Source organism: Arachis hypogaea, chromosome 20 (genome assembly GCF_003086295.3).
Source record: "Arachis hypogaea cultivar Tifrunner chromosome 20, arahy.Tifrunner.gnm2.J5K5, whole genome shotgun sequence".
Classification (NCBI taxonomy): Eukaryota; Viridiplantae; Streptophyta; class Magnoliopsida; order Fabales; family Fabaceae; genus Arachis; species Arachis hypogaea.
Genome location: NC_092055.1, coordinates 48,524,966 through 48,534,485, shown reverse-complemented (window position 1 = coordinate 48,534,485; position 9,520 = coordinate 48,524,966). Strand labels below are relative to the sequence as shown.

Below are 9,520 nucleotides of genomic sequence, written 5' to 3'. Positions count from 1 at the left end.
CGCCCTTATAACTCCAAGTTAGCAATGTGCTAACTTCATCCTCCTTGTCAAGCTTCCTAGCATTGTCATTGAACACGCCTTCGGAACGCAACGTTGGCAACGTGCTCGAGCTATCATCCAGGGCTATCTCCTTCCTGAACCAAGCTTTCTTGCTGCGTTGCTTGCCTGCGTTGTCTTTAAACACACCCTTGTTACCAAGGGTGAACAACGTGCTCGAGGCTAGAAGTTGCCCTCCAAGGTTGCTTGGTGCGTTGCCAAGGAACACGCCTTCAGAACTTGGCGTTGGCAACGTGCTTCACACCCTTCCTATCCAAGCCTTCTTGCTGCTGGCGTTGTTACCAAACACGCCTATAGAAACTGGCGTTGGCAACGTGCATCAATGTTGGCAACGTGCATGAGTAAAGATCCATGGCTGTTGGCGTTATCTTCAAACACGCCGTTGTTGGTGGCGTTGGCAACGTGCTTAGGAGAGGGCCATGGCTGTCTTGCATTGTTGGGCGTTGTTGGCAACCACTCCAGCTCTTCCTAGAGTTGGTAACGTGCATGATCACTTCTCAGGGTTGCTTCCTTTGTCCCTGGTGTTGCCTAGGAACACGCCCTTGTTCCTGGCGTTAGCAACGCCCAAGTCCCTTCCTCCTTGCCTAGCTAGCTATATCCCCAATCTTTCTTGCTCCTATTCTTCTTTCAACCTTCCTCCAAGCCTTTTGGTCACCTGTCATCAATCAACAAATGCATCAAAGCTATGTTAAAATTATGAGACTTCTTATCATCCTTGATATATAAACAATTATAGCACAAAACCTCATGAAAATGCATCAATATACTCATGGTTGATTGAATCCAAATACACATGAATTTCTACCCAAATGGCTTACTTGTAACCCAAAAAAGTGTATAAAACTTATAAAAAAAATGAAAAATTGTTTGAAAAACTAGTATAAGATGACTTGTCATCAACCACCAACCCGACTGAAGCCGATACCTGGTTTCAGGCTATGGAGCGAGCACTGCAAGCGCAGATGGTACCTGAAGAGTAGTGTGTTGAATTTGCTACCTATCTGCTCACTAGGGAAGCATCGTATTGGTGGCAAAGAGCCCTACGTCTCCTGCAATAGGGTGATGACCCTATCACCTGGGATGCCTACCAGGTGAAGTTCTATAAGAAGTACTTTCCAAATTCTGGTAGGACGACCAATGAACTCGAGTTACTGCAGCCGAAGCAGGGTGCTTGGTAAACTCCGATTTTGTGGTTTATCTTGTACTTAATTTGGGGGATTTTATCAAATTTTCTCACATTTATTCAATGAAATAGCATGGTTTTGCAATTCTCCCTTGATTTGTGCTTAAATGTGAAAACATGCTTTTTAGGCCTTAAAATAGCTAAATTTAACTCACTTTAATTCTATTCGATGCCTTGATATGTTTGTTGAGTGATTTCAGGTTCATAAGGTAAGTATTGGATGGAAGAAGTGAGGAGAAAAGCATGCAAAGTGGGAGAACTCATGAAGAAATGAAGGAACCGCAAAACTGTCAAGCCTGACCTCTTCGCACTCAATCGACCATAACTTGAGCTACAGAGGTCTAAATGAGGCAGCTTTAGTTGCGTTGGAAAGCTAACATCCGGGGCTTTGGAATGATATAAAATTTGCCATAGTTTCCTGACGTATAGGGGCGCGTACACGCACATGACACGCACGCACTGATGGATCAGTGTGGGTCCATTTTGGGCAACTCGTTGGGGGCGATTTGTAGCTCATTTTGGGCCCAATCCAACTCATTTCTGATGCTATTGAATCCAAGGGTTGAAGGGGGAATGAACCAAGTAGTCATAGTTTAGTTTTCACCATGGTTTAGGTTAGAATTCTAGAGAGGGAAGCTCTCCCTTTTCTCTAGAATTTAGGGTAGTTTAGGTTAATCTCTCTCAAATTCATCTTTCAATTCTTGTTTTGATTTCAATTCTCTTTTTATTTTAGTGTTCTATTGTCTTAATCTTCTTAGTTTCTCTTGTTAGTTTCTTATTTTGCTCTCTTTTATGTTTATGAACAATTGTTAGATCTTGATTTCCTCTAATGAAATTTTATGTTTCCATGTTTCTTTTTATGTTGATCTTGATTGTTATTGTTGATTTCTTGCTTGAGTTGGTTATGGGTTTCCTTTAATTCTTACATTTTATGATGTTTACTTTTCTTGCACACTAGATGTTTGATAAAATGTTTCCTCTAGTTTTTGAGTAGTTTTCTTGACTCTTGGCCTAGGCTAAGAGAATTGAGTGACCATGAGTCATTGGGTCTCATTGAATTGGTGATTTGAGAACCCTTGGTGGTCAATTTGATATCCGTTGACACTAACCCACTACTAATCTAATTAGTAGATAGGTTGGGACTTATGGGTTGATGTTGATTAAGCCATTTGATATACTTCAAGTATAGAAGTAAACTTAATGAGCTTGGTTCCTTATAATTGTCAATATATAGTTTGTAGACAAGGATGGTGATCTCAATTATCTATGTCTAGCCAAGAGTTCTTTTGCTTTATTTCATTAGTTCTTATCATTTACTTTCTTGTTGTTTACTTTCTTGAAAAAATATAAAATCAAACCCCCTTACATCTTCATAGCCAATAATTAAACACTTCATTGTAATTTCTCGTGAGACGACCCGGAGTCTAAATACTTCAGTTAATTCTTATTGGGGTTGGTACTTGTGACAACCAATATTTTTTATGTGAGAATTGTTTGTTGGTTTGGAGCTATGCTTACAACGAAGTAATTCTTTCTATAAGAAGAAAATCTAGACCAATACGACAAAATCTCATCTATCAGTGCTATGTCCGTATCTGAGTATACTGACAAGTTTGAGGAGCTATTCAGGTTTTCCCGCATGTGTCAGGGAGCTCCGGGAAACTTCGTGGAATAGAAGTGCATTAAGTATGAAGGAGGACTCCGGAGTGATATCTTTAGTTCAGTGGGGCCAATGGAGAACAGAACTTTCTCAGAGTTGGTGAATAAGAGCAGGGTTGCTAAAGAGTGTGTGAAAAAGGCAGCTGCAGAGAGTGGAAGCCATAGGGGACCATTCCCATAGAACCGAGGGAAGAGCTTTGCTCCTAGAGGTTCGCCTTTCAAGCGGGGAGGTTCTAGACCACACCAGACTTAGGGTCAAAACAATATCAGGAGGCCCAACAACAACAAGTCCCAAGGGAGAAGATTTGGGAAGCAGCCTCAAAACGAGCAAGCTTGTGCTAGGTGTGAAAGTCACCATCCCGGAGCCCCGTGTAAGGCCGGATAGGGCTTTTGCTATTCTTGTGGTAAGGCGGGGCATAAAGCCTCAAACTGTCTGGAGAAGTAGAAGCAAGGTGCAGGGAGAGCACAGCAGCCTGGTCGGGTGTTCACCACATCAGCTGTAGGTGCCGAGGGATCCGAGACACTTATCCGAGGTAAATTTGAAATGGCTAGTCAAATTTTAAATGCTTTATTGATTCCGGAGCAACAAATTCATTCATTGCATTTGAAAAATCTAGTGAGTTAAGATTAAAGATTATGATTTTGGGCTACAATCTTAAGGTGTATAATGCCACCCATGAAGCCATGGTGACTAGGTTAGGATGTCCGCAGGTTTCATTTAGGGTTCAACAACGTGATTTTGTTCATGATTTGATTTGCTTGCCGATGACCGGCCTTGATCTTATCTTGGAGTTGGATTGGTTGTCTAAGAATCATGTCTTGTTGAACTGTTTTGAAAAATTGTTGTATTTCATGCCTGAGGGGTCCGAAGGGCCAGTTGTGGTGAATGGCTGTTATTTAAACTACGTGGTAGTAAACTGTTCAGGACAGGAGTGTCAGGGCATTATGCTGTTAGCTACGAGTGTGTCAGGTGAGAAACAAAGTCTAGAGAAAATTCCAGTTGTTTGTGAATTTCCTGAGGTGTTTCTGGATGACATTGAGGAATTCCCTCCTAGTCGAGAGGTTGAGTTTGCAATTGCGTTGGTACCAGGAACGGGGCCAATTTTGATTGCCCGTTACAAAATGTCGCCTAGGAAGGAATGAGTAAGCGCTTTATCCGCCCTAGTGTTTCTCCTTGGGGAGCACCAGTACTACTGGTGAAGAAGAAATATGGGAGTATGCGGCTCTGTATAGATTACAGGCAACTGAATAAGGTCACAATAAAGAATAAGTACCCACTGCCATAGATTGACGATCTCATGGACCAGTTACAACGAGCCAGAGTTTTCTCTAAGATTGATTTGCGATCCAGCTATCACTAGATAAGGGTAAGAGATGAGGACATCCTTAAGTCCTCTTTCAGGACTCGTTATGGTCATTACGAGTATACTGTCATGTCTTTTGGGTTGACAAATGCCCCTGCGGTGTTCATGGATTGTATGAATAGAATCTTCCGCCCGTTCTTGGATAAGTTTATTGTCGTCTTCATTGATGACATACTGATTTACTCCAAGATTGAAGAAGAGCATGCAAAACACTTGAGGACCATGTTGCAGATACTAAAGAAAAGGAAAGTCTATGCGAAACTGTCCAAATGTGAATTCTGGAAGGACGAGGTAAAGTTTTTGGGCCATGTAGTAGGTAAACAGGGGATAGCAGTAGACCCATCTAAGGTGGAGGCGGTAATGGATTAGGGGTGACCAACCTCAGTAACTGAGATAAGGAGTTTTCTGGGCTTAGCGGGCTACTACCAGAGATTCTTCAATGGTTTTTCGCAAATAGCTTTGCCATTGACAAGGTTAACCCGCGAGGACGTGCCATTTGTTTGGACTTCTGAGTGGGAGGAGAGCTTTCAAGCGTTTAAGCAAAAGTTGACCACCGCGCCTGTGTTGGTGTTACCTTGCCAAAGGAATCATTTGAGGTGTACTATGATGCCTCACTGAAGGGTCTAGGGTGCTTGCTGATGCAGCATCATAATGTGGTAGCGTATGCCTAACGGCAGTTGAGATCTCATGAAGTTAATTACCCTATGTACGATTTGGAGCTTGCTGCGATTGTGTTTGCGTTGAAGGTGTAGAGGCATTACCTCTCTGGGGTTAAGTTCGGAGTTTTTTCTGATCACAAGAGCTTGAAATATCTCTTTGATCAGAAAGAGCTTAATATGCGACAGAGGAGGTGGATGGAGTTACTGAAGGACTACGACTTTGAGTTGAACTACCATCCGGGGAAGGCGAATGTAGTGGCGGATGCGTTAAGTTGAAAGTCTTTGTATGCAGCTTGGATGATGCTCCGAGAAGAGGAGTTGCTCAAGGCATTCGAGAGTCTGAAGATCGGTGTTCAAGAAGCGTCTGGGACTCTATTTTTAAGTCGATTACAAATCTCAAGTGACTTTAAATTCAAACTCCTAAAGGCTCATCAAAACGATGATGTGTTACCGAAGGTGTTGCCAGCTATTGAGCAAGGGAAGCAGTAGAGAGTGTCATGGGATCAAGATGGGTTGTGGAGATTCAAGGGCAGGATCATTGTGCCAGATGTTGGTACCTTGCGGCAAGATATCTTAAAGGAAGCACACAAAAGCGGATTCTCTATTCACCTGGGGAGTACTAAGATGTACCATGATTTAAAAGCAATATTTTGGTGGCCGGGTATGAAAAATTATGTGGCGGAATATGTTTCAAAGTGTTTAACCTGCCAGAAAGTAAAGATTGAACATCAGAGACCTTCCGAGACGTTCCAACCTTTAGAGGTTCCGCAATGGAAGTGGGAAAGCATTGCGATGGACTTTGTGTCGGGATTGCCAAGGACTAGGGCCAGTTTTGATGCTATCTAGGTGCTTGTGGACCGACTGACGAAGTCAGATCACTTTCTACCCATTCGAATGAATTACACCCTTGAGGAGCTAGCACGATTATACATAAAGGAGACTGTGAGACTTCATAGTGTGCCTGCTACTATAATCTCTGATAGAGATCCTCGTTTCACTTTGAGGTTCTGGGGTGTATTTTCGAAAGCTTTCGGAACCCAATTAAGCTTAAGCGCAGCTTACCATCCTCAAACAGATGGTCAATCCGAGAGGACGATCCAAACCTTAGAAGATATGTTGAGGGCTTGTGTTCTGGATCAGCCGGCAAGCTAGGATCAATATATGCCACTAGTGGAGTTTGTGTACAATAATAGCTACCATGCGAGCATCAAAATGGCTCCGTACGAGGCTCTGTATGGGAGGAAATCTCAATCTCCGCTATGCTGGTATGAAGCTGTGGAGAAAAGCTTGTTGGGGTTGGAGATGATAGCTGAGACCACTGAACAAGTCAAGAAAATCCGAGATAGGATGCTCACTGCACAGAGTCCTCATAAGAGTTACGCCGATCAAAGGCGGAGGCCCTTAGAATTTGAGGAAGAAGACCATATTTTCCTTAAGGTTACTCCAATGACAGGAGTAGGTAGGGCGATTAAAGCGAAGAAGTTGAACCCTGGGTACATCGGTCCGTTTCAGATCCTGGAGAGGGTTGGACCAGTGGCGTATCGGATGGCTCTACCACCCCACCTTTCGAACCTGCACGACGTATTTCACATGTCGTAGCTTCGGAAGTATACCCCTGATGCTAACCATGTGTTAGAACCTGAATCTGTTCAGTTAAAAGAAGATTTGACGCTTCCGGTGACTCCGGTCAGAATTGACGATACTAGTATCAAAGGGTAGCATGGAAAAGAGATTTTATTAGTCAAAGTGGCATGGAGTCGAGCCGGTGTTGAGGAGCACACTTGGGAACTTGAGTTGGAGATGCGAACTGACTACCCGCACTTATTCTCATGTAATTGAATTCGAATTTTGTGGGCAAAATTCCCAATTAGGTGGGTAGAATGTAAAACCCGGTTAATTAATGAATAATTAACCCATAAATTAGAATTTATTCTAGAAAGCTAAAAATGTGATTTTTATGGCTTAATATGATAGAAGAAATTAAAACGATAATTTTGATACCAAATTTAAAGAAATCGGCCCAAGCTTGGACCGAACTGGCCAAACCGGGTGATAAACCACTATTTCATGGTTTATCTTGTGCTCAATTGAGTGTTTTTTATCAACTCTTTACCCACTTATTCATACTATTTGCATGGTTTTACATTTGCCTTCCTAATTATGTGCTATGGTTGAAAACATGCTTCTTTGATCTTACAATTGCTAATATTAATCCTCTCTTATCACCATTAGATGCCTTGATATGTGTGTTAAGTGATTTCAGAGATTACAGGGCAAGAATGGCTCAGAGGATGGAAAGGAAGCATGCAAAAGTGGAAGGAATACAAGAAGCTGGAGAAATTGCTAAGCTGTCCAGCCTGACCTCTTCGCACTCAAACGGCTATAACTTTAGCTACAGAGGTCCAAACGACGCGGCTTTAGTTGCGTTGGAAAGCTAACGTCCGGGGCTTCGATTTGATATATAATATACCATAGTTTTCCTAACGCTAGGCAATGCGACTGCGTGACACATGCGGCCTCGTCGCAGTGACGAAAATCAGCATGTTTGAATTCGCAACCAGCGAATTCTGGGCTGTTTCTGACCCAGTTTGCGACCCAGAAAATACAGATTAGAGACTATAAAGTGGGAGAATGCGTCCATTCATAAAAAAGCTTTCATATTCACAATTTTAGGATTTAGATGTAGTTTTTAGAGAGAGAGGTTCTCTCCTCTCTCTTAGGATTAGGATTAGGATTTCTTTTAGTTTTAGGAGTAACTCTCGATCCCAGGTTCAATCTTCTTTTTATTTATTTTCTCAATTTAATTTATGAACATCTATGCCAGATTTAATTTCTTTTGTTAATGCAATTCAAGGTATTTTCAAATTTAAGATTGCTTTGCTTTATTTATATTGATGCTTTTAATTTAATTTAGATATTTTTCTCCCTTTTGGCTTTGGTCAAGTGATTGGCAGTACTTGAGTTATCAAACTCAGCAAGTGATTAAAATTGGCAGATTCTGCTTTAGCTAGGATTGCTCTAACACTAGTCTCTCCACAGGAGTTGACTAGGACTTGAGACTCAAGCTAATCAGTCCACTTAACCTTCCTTTGTTTAATAAAGGCTGACCAGGTGGGATTAAAACCCAATTCTCTTCACACCTGATAAGGATAACTAGAATAGGAATTCCAATTCTTATACCTTGCCAAGAGATTTTATTATTATTATTTTATTTTACTTGTCATATAACATATTCCCTCCTTACTTCCAAAACCCCAATTTACAAACTCATAACCAATAATAAGAACATACCTCCCTGCAATTCCTTGAGAAGACGACCCGAGGTTTAAATACTCGGTTATCAATTTTAAAGGGGTTTGTTACTTGTGACAACCAAAACGTTTGTATGAAAGGACTTTTGAAGGTTTAGAAACTATACTTGCAACGAGGATTTATCCGCAAATTTCTAGAGCACGCAAAAGTTCCTCTCATCACCGGGCCAACCGGACCCATATTGGGCCCTTGGCCCAACCAAACTAAACCTAAAACCCTAAAAACAGCACTCTCTCTCCTCTCTAAACCCTCAAACACGCTGAAATGGTGTGAGGAAGGGGAAGAACACTCTTCCAAAGTTCTAACTCTCACTCGATCTTCAAACCACCATAACTTTTGATCCGGAGCTCCGATTGCTGCACAGTTTATAGCCACGCGTTCATCGCGTTGAGCTCTACAAAACCCACAACTTTGTTCTTGAGGTAAGCTACTTTTTCTTCTCTGAAATTCCAGCATTAATTTCGAAAAAATTGGGTGAAAAATATTGAGATTTGTGAGCTTTTGATGTTATAGGATCGAACTAGCTTGAAAGAAAGGCTTAATCTTGTCTCCTTGACCATTGGGTGTGGTAAGATTCTCAACCCTAGTGGAATTTATTGGTTTATGATGTTTGGGTATTGAGTGGATATTCTTGAATGTGATATTGTGGTTTAGGAAGTGTATATATGTGTGTTGGAGCTTGATTGAGGTTTGAAAAGCTTGGAAAAGGGCTTTGGTGTGCTGAAAATCTGTTTTTGGAGTTGTTAAGGCCTTGAAAGCTTGTGAAAAAGTGATTTGGAAGTGCTCCGGGTTGAGCGGAGAAATCGGCTAAGGTATGGTCTCGGTTTCCTGTATCTAAAATGTAATATGGTGTGAAAACTTAGGCTAGAGACCCTAAGATAAGATTTGGATTATCGATGTTGTTGATTGGTTGAGATGAGTTGTGTGGTTATTGATGGCGGAAAATCGTCGGTAAAGAATTTCACAAAAATATCACGTTGCAAGTATAGTTCTAAACCGACAACTAAACGTCAATCATGTTTAAATTGTTTGTCACTTGAGCAAACCCAATAAAATTAACCAAAGTATTTAAACCTCGGGTCGTCTCTCAAGGAATTGCAGGGAAGTGTAGTTATTATTGGTTATGAAAAAGTATATTGTTTGGGTTTTGAAATAAGGAACAAGTAATGTAAATAACAAGGAAATAAAATAACAACTAAGAAAAGTCATAGCAAGGATTGAGAATTGGAATTCCTATCCTTATTATCATCATCAATTGTGATGGTAGTTACAATTTGTTCTCACTT

At 41.3% G+C, this 9,520-nt stretch overlaps 1 protein-coding gene across 1 annotated transcript; it reads left to right on the top strand.

Annotated features, from left to right (window-relative positions):
- Positions 1-3,535: 3,535 nt before the first annotated feature.
- Positions 3,536-4,042, top strand: LOC112785846 (uncharacterized). Its single transcript, XM_025829269.1, has one exon. It carries the CDS (start codon positions 3,536-3,538, stop codon positions 4,040-4,042), a length of 507 nt encoding a protein of 168 aa, XP_025685054.1.
- Positions 4,043-9,520: the final 5,478 nt, after the last annotated feature.

Excerpts from the sequence above, each read along its gene's own strand:
- LOC112785846 (XM_025829269.1), top strand. The coding sequence starts at position 3,536 with ATGATTTTGGGCTACAATCTTAAGGTGTATAATGCCACCCATGAAGCC.